This window comes from Prionailurus bengalensis, chromosome D4 (genome assembly GCF_016509475.1).
Source record: "Prionailurus bengalensis isolate Pbe53 chromosome D4, Fcat_Pben_1.1_paternal_pri, whole genome shotgun sequence".
Taxonomy (NCBI): Eukaryota; Metazoa; Chordata; class Mammalia; order Carnivora; family Felidae; genus Prionailurus; species Prionailurus bengalensis.
Window position 1 is genome coordinate 57,008,851 of NC_057359.1, and position 16,568 is coordinate 57,025,418.

General features: G+C 40.2%; 1 protein-coding gene and 1 pseudogene across 17 annotated transcripts in view; both read left to right on the plus strand.

Moving 5' to 3' along the window:
- The window catches only part of UNC13B (unc-13 homolog B), a 259,488-nt gene that overhangs the window by 5,829 nt on the left and 237,091 nt on the right, over positions 1-16,568 (plus strand). For 6 of the 17 annotated variants that reach the window (XM_043565484.1, XM_043565488.1, XM_043565490.1 and 3 more), the window contains exon 1: positions 13,728-14,055. The exons of 3 other annotated variants lie outside the window; for them this stretch is intronic. In XM_043565484.1, the coding sequence (XP_043421419.1) occupies positions 14,034-14,055 (22 nt within the window). In that variant the 5' untranslated portion in view covers positions 13,728-14,033. Of the gene's footprint in view, positions 1-13,719; positions 14,056-16,568 lie in introns of those variants that run through there. 8 more of the 17 variants (XM_043565497.1, XM_043565499.1, XM_043565498.1 and 5 more) reach the window with 6 other exon arrangements.
- LOC122474559 lies at positions 1,391-2,509 on the plus strand (annotated as a pseudogene).

The window sequence follows — 16,568 nt, forward strand, 5'->3', positions numbered from 1 at the left end:
GTTATGGAAATTGTTAACAAAACAATCCTTTATCTTACTGCTCTGCTGCTCTGCACTGTCTCCTTTTTTATAAGATAAATGTTCATCACAAGTGTTCCTCATTGCTGTAATTTTGTAATAAGTTTTGATATCTGGTAGTCCATGTCTTCCAACTTTAAGATTATAAGATTATATTAACTATTTTTGGCCATTACATTTCCATATAAAATTTTATTTTTTAATGATTAAAAAAATTTTTTTGAAAGAGAGAGACCATGTGCAAGCATGAATGAGGGAGGGGCAGAGGAAGAGAGAATCCCAAGTAGGTTCTGTGCTGTCAGTGCTGAGCTGGATATGGGGCACAATCTCATGAACTGTGAGATCATAACCTGAGCCAAAACTAAAAGTTGGATGCTTAACTGACTGAGCCACCCAGTCGACCCTGAACATTTTTTTAAGTAAAAAATGTGGGGTCAAACTCATGACCCTGAGATCAAGAGTCATATGTTCTACTGACAGAGCCAGCCAGACCCCCCTCTGTATACATTTTAAGATCAGTTTATCAATTTTTATACACTCTCTCTCACACACAAACCTACCTTCTAGGATTTTCTTTAGGATTGTGTTAAAGCTAGAGATAAAACATTTAGGTTGCTTCTAGGTTTTTGCTGTTACAGATTAATGTTAACATTCCTTTATTTAATAAAGAGGTTGTGGGACTTTATGGGAATTTTTTCACTTTAGGCCCAAGGGAAAAATAACAATTTGGTGACTCTAAGCACAATGATCTTTTAAAACAAAACATTGAGGAAGATTTTACTTTGCCCAGAGAAATTTCTGGGTCCACAATTAGAATATATATTTTAAGGCATCTCAATAGTTTTAACTTTTTACGTGCTGAATTTGAGGTACCAGTGTAATACTCAGGTAGAGAAATCTAGCAAATTATTGAACATATGGGTCTGAAGTTGATGACAACAATCTGAACTAAAGATACAGCTTTGGAATCTGTTGACATACATAGATAGCAAGTATCTGTGGGCAAGGTTAGAGTTTGTGAAGGAAAAAAGGGCTGTACGCAGAGACTTAGGGCTTTCTTTCATATCTATATGAACTAGTATGAGGAGGAAAATGAGCCTAACCAACAGTAGATTAAGGAGGAAGGGGGCCCTAAATCATATGTGTGTATGTGTTGGGGGTGGGGGCAGGCCTTGCTCTGTGCCATAGAGCTTTTCATGGTGTCTTGACCACTGGACAGGGTTATGTTTGTTCTTTTCTTTTCTTTTTTTTTTAAAGTCTGTTTATTTTGAGAGAGAGAGAGAGAGAGAAAGTGCATGAGAGTGGGGGAGAGGCAAACAGAGGGAGAGAGAGAATCCCAAGCAGGCACCACTCTGTCAGCGCAAAGCCTGATGTGGGGCTCAAACCCACAAACTGTGAGATCATGACCTAAGCTGAAATCAAGACTTGGATGCTTAACAACTGAGCCACCCAGGTGCCCCTGGTTTCTGTTAGTTTTGAGTTCCTTCTCTGTACCACATCCCTCACTAACCCATCACCTCCCAAACTTCTACTCCTTTTCCTAGACCTTTGTGTGTTTTGGCTCTTAGAATCAGAACTGTTCTCTTTTTGTCAGTAGGGCTGACTCCCTCTAGGTACCTGGATTTTCCCATCTGTTCAGATTCATAAAGACAGGAATTGATCTCCAGCGACCCAGGGCCAGGTGAGAGAGCTTAGTACACCAGCAGTGGGCCATGGGCAAGTCAGCTTCCAAGCGGTTTAATAATGAGGTCCTAAAGGCCCACAACAAGTACCAGCAGCAGCATGGTGTCCCCCTCAACTGAAGCTCTGCAAGAAGCTTGATTGGGAGGCTCAGCATTATTCAGAGGCCCTGGTCAGCCCAAGGATGCTCAAGTGCAGCTCAGAGTCCCATTGTGGCCAGTTCAGAGGTATATGCCTCCTGTGATCAGACAGGAAAAGAGATGGCTGATAGATGGTATGGTGAAATTAAGAACTACAACTTTCAGCAGCCTGACTTCACCTCCAGGACTAGACCCAATCATAGCCATGGTATGGAAGAATACAAAGAAGATGGGAGTGGGGAAGCCACCTGCAAGTGGTGGGTCTTCCTTCCTGGTGGCCTGATACTTCCTGGCAGGGAATGTCTTCAACTAGGCTTCCTGCCTCCAAAGAAGGAATTCATTAAATGTGATGGGAAGGTGACAGACTTCATGTGGATATGAAGTGCCTAGAAAACTAAAAATTCAGTGGTGTGTCTGTCCCTGTGGGTGTATGTGCTTGGTGTGTGTGTGATGCATGTGAGTGTCTCTTGCACATACACTTGGATATACAGTTCTATATGAACTTATTATTATCAAAGGAAGGAGCATATAAAGCTTTTACTCTGATGGTTACCTAGACCATAATTATTTGGACATTTGGGGAAAAATAAATTTAAAAATTTTTGTTATTTAAAAAAATGTTTTTTAACGTTTATTTATTATTGAGAGACAGAGAGAGACAGAGCATGAGCATGGGAGGGACAGAGAGAGGAGGAGACACAGAATCTGAAGCAGGCTCCAGGCTCTGCATTGTCAGCACAGAGTCAGATGTGGGGCTCAAACTCACAAACTGCGAGATCATGACTTGAGCGAAGTCGGATGCCCAACCTACTAAGCCACTCGGGCACCCCGTTTTTATTATTTTTAAAGGAAATTTCTTTTGTGCATTTCTTATAATATCCATCTTTGGACTTTTTGTATTATAAATGTTTGTGATGCTTAGAAGTGAAGTTCAGAACTGCCTCTATTAATGTAAAATTGAAAATTGAAGCTTTAGCCAAGCATACAGCAGCCACCTTTAACTAAAAGGGAGTACCTTTTTTGTAAGGACAATATATTGACAGGTCTTTGGAACATTATTTGCTCCAAAACAAATTACTTTAGGGGTTCCTGGGTGGCTCAGTGAGTTGAGCGTCCGACTTCAGCTCAGTTTATGATCTTGTGCTTCACGAGTTCAAGTCTTGTGTCGGGCTCTGTGCTGACAGCTCAGAGCCTGGAGCCTGCTTTGGGTCTGTGTCTCCCTCTCTCTATACCCCTTCCCCACTCATGCTCTGTCTCTCTCTCTCTCTCTCTCTCAAAAATACATAAACATTTTTTTAGACTTTCCATTCAATTATTTTATTTTATTTTTTACCAGTGCGTGTTCATTTATTTTTAATATAATTTATTGTCAAATTGGTTAACATACAGTGTGTACAGTGTGCTCTTGGTTTTGAGGGTAGATTCCCATGATTCATTGCTTACATACAACACCCAGTGCTCATCCCAACAAGTGCCCTCCTCGCCCTCCTCAATGCCCATCACCCATTTCCACCCCCAGTTTGTTTTCTGTATTTAAGAGTCTCTTATGGTTTGCCTCCCTCCCTCTCTGTAACTACTTTTTTCCCGTTCTCTTCCCCCATGGTCTTCTGTTAAGTTTCTCAAGTTCCACATATGAGTGAAAACATATGACATCTGTCTTTCTTTGACTGACTTATGTCACTTAGCATAATACCTTCCAGTTCCATCCATGTTGCTGCAAATGGCATGATTTCATTCTTTCTCATTGCCAAGTAGTATTCCATTGTATATATAAACCACGTCTTCTTTATCCATTCATCAGTTGATGGACATTTAGGCCCCTTACATAATTTGGCTATTGTTGAAAGCGCTGCTATAAACAGTGGGGTACATGTGCTCCTATGAATCACCACCCCTATATCCTTTGGATATATTCCCAGTAGTGCTATTGCTGGGTCGTAGGGTAGTTCTATTTTTAATTTTTTGAGGAACCTCCACACTGTTTTCCAGAGTGGCTATACCAGTTTGCATTCCCACCAACAGTGCAAGAGGGTTCCCATTTCCCCACATCCTCACCAGCATCTGTTGTTTCTTGAGTTGTTAATTTTAGCCACTCTGACCAGTGTGAGGTAGTATCTCAGTGTGGTTTTGCTTTGTATTTCCCTGGTGATGAATAATGTTTTCATGTGTCTGTTGGCCATCTGGATGTTCCTTTGGAAAAGTGTCTATTCATGTCTTCTGCCCATTTCTTCACTGGATTGTTTTTCAGGTGTTGAGTTTGGTAAGTTTTTTATAGATTTTGGATACCAACCCTTTATCTGATATGTCATTTGTGAATATCTTTTCCCATTCCATCGGTTGCCTTTTACTTTTGTTGATTGTTTCCTTTGCAATGCAGAAGCTTTTTATCTTCATGAGGTCCCAATAGTTCATTTTTGCTTTTAATTCCCTTGCCTTTGGAGATGTGTCAAGCAAGAAATTGCTGCGGCTGAGGTCAAAGAGGTTGTTGCCTGGTTTGTCCTCTAGAATTTTGATGGTTTCCTGTCTCACATTTAGGTCTTTCATCCATTATGAGTTTATTTTTGTGTATGGTGTAAGAAAGTGGTCCAGGTTCATTCTTCTGCATATTGCTGTCCAGTTCTCCCAGCACCATTTGCTAAAGAGACTTTTTTTCCATTTCCTGCTTTGTCAAAGATTAGGTGGCCATACATTTGTGGGTCCAATTCTGGGTTCTCTATTTTATTCCATTGGTCTATGTGTCTGTTTTTGTGCCAATACCATACTGTCTTGATGATTACAGCTTTGTAGTAGAGGCTAAAGTCTGGGATTGTGATGCCTCCCGCTTTGGTTTTCTTCTTCAATACTACTTTGGCTATTCGGGGTCTTTTGTGGTTCCATACAAATTTCAGGATTGTTTGTTCTAGCTTTGAGAAGAATGCCCGTCAATTTTGATTGGGATTGCATTGCATATGTAGATTGCTTTGGGTAGTGTTGACATTTTAACAATATTTATTCTTCCAATCCATGAGCATGGAATGTTTTTCCATTTCTTTGTGTCTTCTTCAATTTCCTTCATAAGTTTTCTATAGTTTGTATAGTTTCTCCCTCTATATAGCCCCCCCCCCCTCTCTCTCTCTCTATATATATATATACACACACACACACACACACACACATAGTTTTCAGCATATAGATCTTTTACATCTGAGCCTGGATGGCTCAGTGGTTTGAGCGTCTGACTTCAGCTCAGGTCAGGATCTCATGGTTCATGAGTTCGAGCCCGCGTTGGACCCTGTGCTGACAGCTCAGAGCCTGGAGCCTGCTTTTGATTCTGAGTCTCCCTCTCTTTCTGCCCCTCACCCACTCATGCTCTATCTCTGTCTCTGTCTCTCTTTCTCAAAAATAAATAACCATTTTTAAAAAAATAAAATAAAACAAAACAAGTTACTTTAAGATATGTATGCCTCATTTCCCAGAAGATAGGTTGCATATTGCAATAATGGAAAAGAACATTTAATATTTACAAATTAATTGTTAAAAGCCCTGCGTTTTGAGAAAATGCTGGCTTGCTTTGTATCTTTCAGTTAAATAATAGTGTCTCAAATGAAGTGGGAGAATTATAAGTGTACGTCATTAAAGAGACCTCAATTTTGCCTCAGGAGAGATTATAAGAGGCATGAGAATACCTGACTTTTGCCTTGCTATCCTCTTCCCTGATTTGGAATTAGAGCCTGCAGGACCAGGCTACAAGCATACTCTTTTAGAGGTCTTTTGCCTCCAAACCACAGGCAACACCAATTTAGGACTCTGAACGGATCAGGCAGTTAAAGAACGCCCTTAGTGTTCCCTGGGACTCCCAGCTGCAAAGAAATGTTTGTAACAGCTGAAGAAATATGTCCAAAGAAAATAAATTTGGGACACTTGGGTGGCTCAGTCATTTGAGCTCCTGACTCTTGATTTCAGCTCAGGTCATAACCCCAGGGTCATGGAATGGAGCTCTGAGTTGGAGCTTGCTTAAGATTCTCTCTCTCAATCTCTCTCTCCCTCCTGCCCTTTCCCCCACTTGCGTCCTGTCTCTTTAAAAATAATAATAATAGGGGAGCCTGGGTGGCTCAGTCAGTTAGGCTTTGACTTAGGCTCAGGTCACGTCCTCACTGATGGTGAGTTCAAGCCCCATATTGGGCTCTGTGCTGACAGCTCAGAGCCTGGAGCCTGCTTCCAATTCTGTGTCTCCCTCTCTCTCTGCCTCTCTCCCGCTCACACTCTCTTTCTCTCAAAAATAAACATTAAAAAATTAAAAAAAATAATAAATTAATAAATATTTTAAAAATGTGCATAGGACTGTTTGCCTTTTGGTGAGAACACTTGCTTGAATTGAAGACACTGGAAGTTTAAGGGTAAATTAAAATGATTTTCTTTATTTATAAAGGGCAAAGAGATCATTTATTCTCTCCTGTTAGAGTGTTTTCTTAGAGATGTGGTAAATCTGAATCATTATTCTCAACTTTAGTATAAAGATAAATCTCTCTAGGGATTAAGCCTAGTCACCAGTTTTTACAATGTAGAGCTATCTCCAAGGTTGTGGACCAAATGACCTCTGCAAACAAGGATTTCTTTGGAGAGGTACAGAAGACTATTAAGAGGTGCAGCCCTTTGTCTCATTAGGGCTTTCTTGTGCTTTGTTCTTTCTAGTGTTTTGCTGTATATATTATGTGAGATTTTGTCCTAACTTTGAAATTATTTTCAGGCTACATTATATATATGTAATCTGTTAGTTCTTATTCAGTAATCAAGTATGTTCTTTTACTACTCTATATTGGCAAGGAGGGGGCTTTTTGCTAGCAGGTTTGTTTTATTTCCCCCAACAAGAACAACACAATAGCCGGTTTAAAAACAAAGCAAATGAGGGGTGCCTAGCTGGCTCAGTTGGTGCAGTAGGTGACCCTTGGTCTTGGAGTTGTGGTTCCAGCTCCACCTTGGGTGTAGAGATTACTTAAAAAATAAAAAAACAAAACAAAAAACCAAAGCAAATGATTTCAAGTAGTTTTCCTTAGCTCTTGATGCGTCCACAGTTACCAATACCATTCAGTTGTTGTTTATTTGACAAGTCAATGCTGAATTTGAAGTGACTGAAGAATTAGCCTCTATGAATAGTCTGCATGAAACAATTACAGGTAAAAATGTTTTCAAAGAAGTTGAGAAAACACTAATTTAGCACAACCTGAAAGGGAATCTGCTAAACTGTGTTATGACTGATAGTGGCAAAAATATATGTGGAGCAGAAAAAAGGCTTAGTTCAACAAATTTACAAGGTTTGTGAAAATGTAATGTGTTTAAAGTATATGGTTATTCATTGCAGAAAGTACTTTGTGGGAAATATGTAAATTTATCATGTGTTATAAAACTAGTAGTTTAACAGTTGACTTCATTCGCTCTCATAAAATTAATCATATCATTTCTGTAGGGTTTTTTGTTTTTTTGTTTTGTCAGAAATAGAAGCTGAATATCTTGATTTGTCCCACTACACAGGTTGATGGCTAAGCATTGGTGCAGTTTTATTATGATTTTCTGGGCAAAAATGGAACAGGGGTGCCCGGGCTGGCTCAGTCAGTAGAACATGTGACTCTTGATCTCGGGATTGTGAGTTTGAGCTGGGCATAGAGATTACTTAAAAAAAAAAAAAACACACACACACACACACACACAAAAAAAACAACACCTTCATTGGGGTGTCTGGGTTGCACAGTCGGTTAAGTGTCTGTCTGACTCTTGATCTTGCTCAGGTCATGATCTCACAGTTCGTGATTTTGAGCCCCACATCGGCTCTGCACTGATGGCACGGAGCCTGCTTGGGATTCTGTCTCTCCTTCTCTCTGCCTTGTACTCTCTATCTCTCTGTCTCTCAAAATAAATAAACTTAAAAAACTTTTAAAAAATTTCATCAAAAAATTGAGCAACTATCAAGAAGAGAATCTAATAGAATTTAAAAATGCTTTCCAGACACTGAATATGGTCAATTGAATCACATGCTCATTGACTGATATCAGTATTTGACAGTAGTTATCTGTGTGAAAAAACAGACGAGATACATAAAATCTCATTACAGATCACCATTAATAGTTGAACATTTGCAATTGATTCTGATACTTTGAACCCCAAGTAAACAAAATATATACTCCCCCAAATAATTTTATCATTCTCATTGGTAGACCTATAGTACCAAAAACTTGTATTCAATTATTGTTGGTTTATTTTGAATGTTACCAATTAAAAACTTGTAGAAATTTATTTTCTCTCCTTATACAAGTACCTATACAATAGCTTCAATTTTGCTTTTCTTTTTTTTTTTTTGGCCTGAACTCTAAATATTTACTGTATGGTCCTTTATAGATGAAGTTTGCTGGTCTCTGCTCTAGATAGTGCCCAGTACTAAAATTGCAAGTACTAAAACTGTACACCCAGTAATTTCTTTTCCTTGTTTGCAAGTCTTGGATAATTTTTTCCAATAGAGAGAAACACACATCCTTTCCCTCATGAAGGTTATATGTTTGCTAAGTTCCTCACACCCCAACTTATTAAGCATTTAAACAATTCTGAAACCTCCAGGTTACATGTGCAAACAACCCACTTCTTCCTCTTAACTATAATCATAGTACTATTCACAGTCTGTTTATCCCCAGACTGCATTCTTTGAAGGAATGTCTTGTTCCTCTTTGTACCTGTAGCACTATGTGTAGTACTTGGTGGATGCTCAATAAATTTTTCTTGAATGCATTAACACCTATATCTCTGGTATGGCCTCCTCTCCTGATGTTTATCCATTTGTATAAGATTACAGTGTTATTCATAAATATTAAGTAATTACTTGATAGTGATGAATAAACTGATTTATTAGAGTTCATTGAATTGTTTGGCATTCTGATTTTTAGATTTCATTACTTAGATAATCCTGTACAAATCCTTGCACACATTATCTCCCATTCATTTGAATTATTTTCATGGAATATATTCCCACAGTGGAATTTTATTCATTTGACAGTATGAATATGCGAGGCTAGGGGCGCCTGGCTGACTCAGTCAGAAGAGCAGGTGACTCTTGATCTCAGTGTTGTGAGTTTGAGCCCCACGTTGGGTGTAGAGATTACTTAAAAATAAAATCTTTAAAAAAACAACCCCCACCCCCAAATATGCCAGGCTAAGTCATGAATTTTAAGCATGGGAATAACATTTCTACTCTAGGTTTGCTGCTTTGGAATTTATAACTTCTCTGACTCTTCTGAGCTCCCTCTCATGAACTTTCCCCTTATTCTTTCATGTTCCCTTTATTTATTTTTTAAAATATTTTATTTATTTTTGGGAGAGAGAACACAAGCAAGGGAGGAGCAGAGAGAGAAGGGGACAGAGGATCCAAAGCAGGCTCCATGCTGACAGCAGCAAGCCTGATGTGGTGCTCAAAGTCATGAACTGTGAAATCATGACCTGAGCCAAAGTCGGATGCTCAACCCACTGAGCTACCCAGGTGCCCCTCCATTCTGCCTTTATTTTATTTTATTTTTCCATTCTCCCTTTAAAATGTCCAGTTACTTCTATACAAATTGAAGATGAGTTCAGTTTGTGTTAGACTATTTTCCCTATTGCAATAGTATATTACTGATTGAATCTGTCCTAATCACTTGACTAATGTCCAGGTTTTTTTTTTCATCTTTGACAACAACCAAACCTTAAAACATTCTCATTCATGAATTCATTTATGTATTTGATTAGTCAATAAATCTTTTTTGGACACCTTTACCAGGTGTGCTATGTGTTATGTGTTAGGGATAAAGACACAGAAAATACATCCTTTGCTGTTGAGGAGCTCTGTGTCTAAAGAAAGGATAGGTATGCAATTACTCTTCAATGAGATAAGATCTATACTGGAACACTATACAGGTGATTTGTTTATTTTCCTGTTTTCCCTCTCTGACCAGTCCTTTTCTGTCTCTTTTTCCTACTCCTTAAAAGTAGGTGTTCTCTATAAATGACCTTTGTTCCTTTCTCATTCTATATAGTCTCCTGACAACCATAGGGCTCCAACTCTCAGATTCTTTGCAGTTTACTCCTAAATGTCAGTACAGATTCAATGTGTCCATTTCCTGATTTGTTCATGCAACTTACTCTCTGTATATGAAATACCCTTTCTTCCACATTTGCATGTTCAGGTTTATCCATGCTTTGAGATCCATCTCCTCCACATGCTACTTCTCTTGTGAAGCTTATCTTGATTCCTTCCACAGCTTCTGCTGAATTCCTCTACTATTTGAGGGGCAATATAGCATTATGGCTAACGGCTTGAGTTCTGGTGAAAGATGCAGCTGGGCTGCATTCCAGTTTTGCTTCATTTTCTTTATAAAAAATGGAGATTAAAGTAGTTACATTTGTATTGATTGAAATCTCTGTCTCTAGCTTGGACTGATTGCTTAGGGTTCAGTTCCACATCATCTAATGCATTTATTTGCAAGAATATACCACACAATCTCAAACTTAATGTGTGTGTTCGAAAGGAAACATCTTTCCCCAGAACCTATGCATCCTTGATTTCCTATCTATCAGTAAAAACTGTAGCACCATCCTTCCAGTCAACCTGACTTTAAAACTCTCTCCCTCTCTCCCCCTGCCTTCTCATCCAATGGTTTGCTACTAAAGAAAGGATATTCTTTACTGTATTCATAGTCATTGTGTTCCAAATTCTATCACATTAGTTCCGTAACACTGAGAAATGTTAAAGGGATTGTCCCTTTTCTTCCCCCTCAGTTCCATATTTACTGCCCTAGTTTAGTTCCTTATTCTTTCACAGACCTTTCCTATCACCTTCTAAACTATTTAAGGATGGTAACTTTGTTAGGAATAGTAAACAAAGGATAGTGCTTTGTTTACTTTTTCCTTTCATTAAGACTGAGCTAAGAAACACTTAATAAATATTTTTAATTTAGTTATTTATATTAAATTTCTCTATGGAGGCATTGGGAGACATTTCCCAAGGGATAAGGAACTTGCAGAAAGAGTAAACTTTTAATGACCTTGTTGAATAGCTTAAAGATAGTCATAAAGTTGGTAGAGGGAACCCCTGCATCAGGGTTCTTACCCAGTCCCCTTTTCTCTCCTGCCTGAGGCCTCCCAAAGAGGCAGCAACAATGCCAAACCTGGGTGTTTTGGTCTTACCCTCTTGAGATTCTTAGGTTCTCTTCACTACCTACTTTCCTTGATCCCTCTCACCTTCCCTCTCATTTACTGGATTTTAGAGTCTTAGCTCTCAGCTACCTGCCAGCTAAACACAAGTGTAAACTCCAAATGCTGGAGAACTTTCAAGTACTGTACTTGGAAACACTAATGAAGACTGAGGCATGGAGGACTGGTTTTCTATCCCTGTTTGAGTTGCTTCTGAAGATACACTTACCTTGCTGATGAGTATAAATGGTCCTGGTCAAGTGTCTAGAGGGCAAGAAGACCTCATTGCCTTTTTCCTCTGAACTTTAAACTGGGAAACTGGGATGCCTCAGAGCTTTCATCACAACCTTTAGACAGTGACCCTTGCTCTGCTTACCTTCTCTTTACCTCCCAGCCACATTCCTCCCTTTGTATCCACAGCCTAAGTAATAACAAACATGTATTGGCCATGCATCAGGTAATTTAAATGCAGTTCCTCATTTAAGCCTGGAAACTATCTTATAAAGTAGTTACTATCATTATTCTTTGGGAAATTGAGGCCATGTAGCTTGCCCAAGGTCACAAGTATCAGAGCTAGGACTCAAATCTAGGTATGGTATGCAGATTTCTGAGATGGTTCCCCAAAGATGGCTGCCCCAATGAGGCAGCTCCTGGTGATATTCATTTCCTTGTGTAATCTTCTTCCCTAAAATGTGACTTGCTTCTGATGAATAGAATACAGCAAAAACTAGGGGAAGTCACTTCTGTGATTATGTTAAGAAGACTGTAACTTCCATCTTGCTAGCAGACTCTATTGCTTTCTCAGTTTGAATGCTTCGATGAAGCAAGCAGCCATCTTGTCTCAGACAAGGAACTGAGACAAGCCAATAGCCAATAAGGAACTGAGGCTTTCAGTTCAATAGCTGAAGAGAAATTGAGTCCTGCTAACAGTCACATGAATGAGCTTGATAGTGGATCCTGTTCCAATCAAGCTGGCGCTTTGATAGCAGTCTGTAAAAAAACCTGAACCAGAGGATCCAATCTAGCCCTACTCAGATTTTTGACCCAGAAACTATAAGATAATAAATGTTTAAGCCATTACATTTTGGAGTAGTTTATTACATGACAATAGATAATACACCAGGTGGATCTGACTGGCTTCAAAGTTCATGCGCTTCACAATTTTATAAAGGACAGCTGGGCTAAATAGCTAGGTAGTTCAACCTCCAGCAGCCCAGAGAATGCCTGTTATTTTTATGGTCAGCATCTGTGTTGAGTGGGCTGGCTGAGTGCCCTGGTCAAAATCTTCCTCAGGATTATTATTCCAAATTTGGATGAGCACTGGGAAGATCAAGTCATCTTCTTTAGGCTCTTGCTGTAGCATTTGGAGGGTCACTTTCTCATAGCAACTTTTCCAGTGAGAAAAATTATCTGATAGGTTTGTTTTTGGAGGGCAAAAACCATGTTAGATTGACGGACACTCCCTGGGTCTAGCAGGCAGAATCCTATGGGACCAAGAGCTTGCAAATGCTGACACCCAAGCTGGGCTACTGAAACCTTAGAAAGCATGTCCTCTAATGGTGCTCAGCCCTGGCATCACATTAGAATCACCTGGGGAGCTTTTAAAACTAGTTTGAGACTTACCCCAAACCAATTGAATCAGAACTGTGGCATGGAGGGGGTGTTGGGTCTGTACATTATACTATGGGTCTTCATGTTTTCTGCTCTGGTCTTTTTCACATCCTCATATGTGCATATGTCATCTTACCAGAAGTCGTAGCTTAAAATGCCTATCTTCCCTCTATCCTTCATTCAGTAAATATTACGGACTGATTTCTATGTCCCAAGTACTATTATAGACATTGGAGATACAATAGCATGCAGGAAAAAAAGGTCTAGGGGGGCCTGGGTGCCTCAGGTGGTTAAACGTCTAACTCTTGATTTCGGCTCAGGCTATGATCTCACAGTTCGTGAGTTCCAGCCCCTTGTGGGGCTCTGTGCTGATGGTGAGGAGCCTGCTTGGGATTCTCTCTCTCTCCTCTCTCTGCCCCTGCCCTGCTTGTGCACTCTCTCTCAAAATAAATAAACTTAAAAGGAAACAAGATCTAGATAAGAACTGACGTCTCCAAGGGGTGCCTGGGTGGCTTGGTTAAGCTTCCCATTCTTGGTTTTGGCTCAGGTCATGATCTCATGGTTGGTGAGTTGGAGCCCCAAATCTGGCTTGCTGCTGTCAGTGCAGAGCCCGCTTTGGCTCCTCTGTCCCCCACCCCCCCTTCAAAAATAAATAAAACAAACAGAACTGAAGTCTCCAAACATTTTACTTTATGCTCACTCAGTTATTTTCCTTTTTTTTTTTCCTGTAGTTGGTAATTAAAACTTGCCCGTGGTACGATCTTGTTAAATTACCATAAGTAGGTGCTCGGTGGGCTCCAATGGATAGACTCTTTAAAGAAGTCCGATGAAAATTCTTCAATCAAAAGAATCTTGGGTGGGAGCTCTGTCCACGTGGGAGGAGCAGAGGGCTTCAGTTATCTCCTGACACAGGTGTGGGGAAGCCCCGCCCTCTCAGTTCCAAGCCTTATTAGAGGGAGGAGCTGTCTTCTTGCACGTAGGGAAAGAGGAAGGAAACCCCACCTCTTATGGGCTTATGGGAGGAGGGGTCGGCGGACTAGGCGTGAGTTGATTGGCTGAGAGGCGGAGCGCCACGGGTTGGCTCCTTCTAGGAGCTCTTCGGGATCCCGGTGGGGTGAAGGCGGGGTGGGAGAGAGTCCCGGTAGCTCCTGCCTCCTAGCGATGGCGCCGTGGTGCCGCGCCCAGTCTTCTGCCTGCTTGCCCGTACTCACAGCTATCGGGAGTGCGGTCAGACGTTGAGAATTGAAGCGGGTTCAAGGGAGCGGCGGGACGCTGCCTGCCACGGGGACCATGTGGAGAGGTCAGACCTGTGGGGCCGATTACGGGAACAGCCGCGGCACCTGCTGAGAGGAAAGAGGGAGCTGCCGGGTGCGGCGGCGACTTGCCAGCGCCTCGGCCATGTCGCTGCTCTGTGTGCGCGGTGAGTGTGTGGACTGTGGCAGGGTGGGAGGAAGACGGGGGCCGCCGAAGGGTCCCCGCAAGCTTCCAGTGGGCATTGCTGTACCACCTTTTCCAAACTTCACTTCTCGTCCGTGCCTCGGGGGTAGATTATGTTAACTCATTTATAAACATTTAAAGAGTTCTTTCCACTCTTTCTTATTTTTCCTCACTCTCACGTGAGGGACTGTTAACCTCTCCATTCCAGTGGCCATGTGACAGAGTTGTTGGCTGGCAGGCCCAGATCCTATTAAACAGTGACTGGCGCTCTTGTCTAGTGCGAGTGGACTAGCTAGGTGACCGCGAATAGTTGGTTCAAGAGTAGGCAGTCTCCCATTCTTTTTTTCCTTCTCCCTGCACCGTGAAACTAAAGGCGGCTTAGTAGCAGGTTCTTTTTATCGTTGTTTGAACGCAATGTGGTACAGCGGTCACATCCCTTCTAGTGTATTTCTTCGCTTACACCCCTCTGTTGCTTGTCTCGTTCCCGGCTTCTTTGTAGTCTAGGCTAAGTTTATTCTCATATTCGACTTGGAAAGTTGTGTTGTCTTCTCTCCTTTTTGGAGCGAACATAAGACGTATGATTTATGTGTATATTCATTAGCTTTTATTACAGTAACTAAAGGGCCTTTATTGCTTTTTCACTGAGAACAGTTGGCCCCTCTAAGAAGGTATTTTAAGGCAAGAGCTTTGGGGTTTAAGATGAGGCAAGGTGCATGGATTAAGCTCCGTGAGGGTAGAAACTGTTTGTTACTGGTTTTTGTATTCCTGGTGCCTGATACAGAAGCTCAACGCTGGCTTTGAATAAATACATGCATGTGAGGACTGTGATTTTAGAGATTATCTCATCAGAAAAAACAGGGTTTGGATTACCCATTGAATTTGATCTTGGAAAATTCAAGTTATGGCCTATCATAATGGTGTTGAACAAGATAGGATAAGGTGGCTTGATGGTGAGAGGGAGAATTTATCTACAAGGGCATTTTCCTGGTACTGTTCACTAGATAGAGTTCATATTTCTTTTGGCTCAGTGGATTAGAAGCATTGTTATTTGTGATTTCCCTGATAGGTGTTTCCCTCAGCTACTGGCAAAGGGAACTGTTTTGCTCTGTTCTCTTCCTCTGTTTTTGTTAAATCTGCATTAACCCAAAATGGATTTGGCTATTTCCAGGGATTACGAGACAATTTTTTTTCTTCATGGTTGATTTTTCATTAATGAGAATTTTGCTTTGCTTTTAGTAAGATGTTTTCTCTCAGCAGCTGGGAATCTATTTATTCCTTTAGATCCCTGCTGTTGAGTGGCAGGATTTGGGAGAGGTTGGGTTTTGCAATGTCCCTTGGACAGTTAAAATCCCTACTGCCATACCTTATTACAATGCTAGTCTTTATGAAAGACACTTTAGGCAGGAACACTATTAAACCAGAAATTCCTATTTAATTGAATTTAAATAACTTCAGAGAAGGAGCTGCTGCTATTTTCATTTGTTCTAATATGGGTCAACTTTCATTGTCTAGAAATTCTGCTATTTAGCTAACCTCTTCTTTCCTTATTCATGTTATATTAGTGGAATCTCTCTTCTTTTGAACCTGAGGGATTGGAGGCCAGCAGGTCATTGTTTTTTGAATGAAGATCTTGAAGATTATTAATTACTGAAACAAGTAGCTACCTTGTAGAGAAGTATTCATATTAAATGGTAAAGTATTCGTTCTGGGGAAACTTACAGAAATGGATCAAAATAAATCTTTCTAAAATGATATTCCTTGTGTTATATTTTGGCAGATAGGAATGTTGTTCATATTATGAGATAAGCCTATGTAATGATATTGTATAACTCAATTTCAGTTCATCTTGGAGTAGAATTGAATTAGAGATTTTTTCCCCTGTAGTCAAAGTTCAAACAGTTGTAAAAACTGATGTAGAAATTGGCAAACTGGTATTTAATTATCCCCAGACATCTAAAGAAGTCAGTTTCTTGATCTAACTCATTAATCATTCCTTATTGCCTACAGGTTAAGGGCTCTCCTTTTTGGCCCTATATTCTTGCTTATCCTTATGCAGATACTTAGCTCTAGCACTAACTTTGCTCATTCCTGTTCTGCATTTGTACCCCCAAAAATATTCTTTTTGAATTTTCTGCTTATCAAAAATGTATTATTCCTTTCTTGACTTAGAGTCTACCTTTTTGTTGTTGTTGAAAACTTCCTAAGTTCCTGTCCACTGTGGTCTTTTTCTCCTTTACACTCTTTAACCTCTGAACTCCTTTAAACATAAATCATTTGTGGTATGAACAGTACCACTAATTTGACAATGAATTGTATACTGCCTGGCAACTAGTCTTATACTGTTTATGGTGACCCAGACAAAGAAGGTAATGAGAGTGGTCAGATCAGATCTGGAATTTTGTGTTCATTTGGAGTATTTGATTCTAAGAGGCACATTGAGAAACTAGAATTTCTTTATAGGAAAGTAATTAGAATGATGAAGGGTGTAGAAACAAT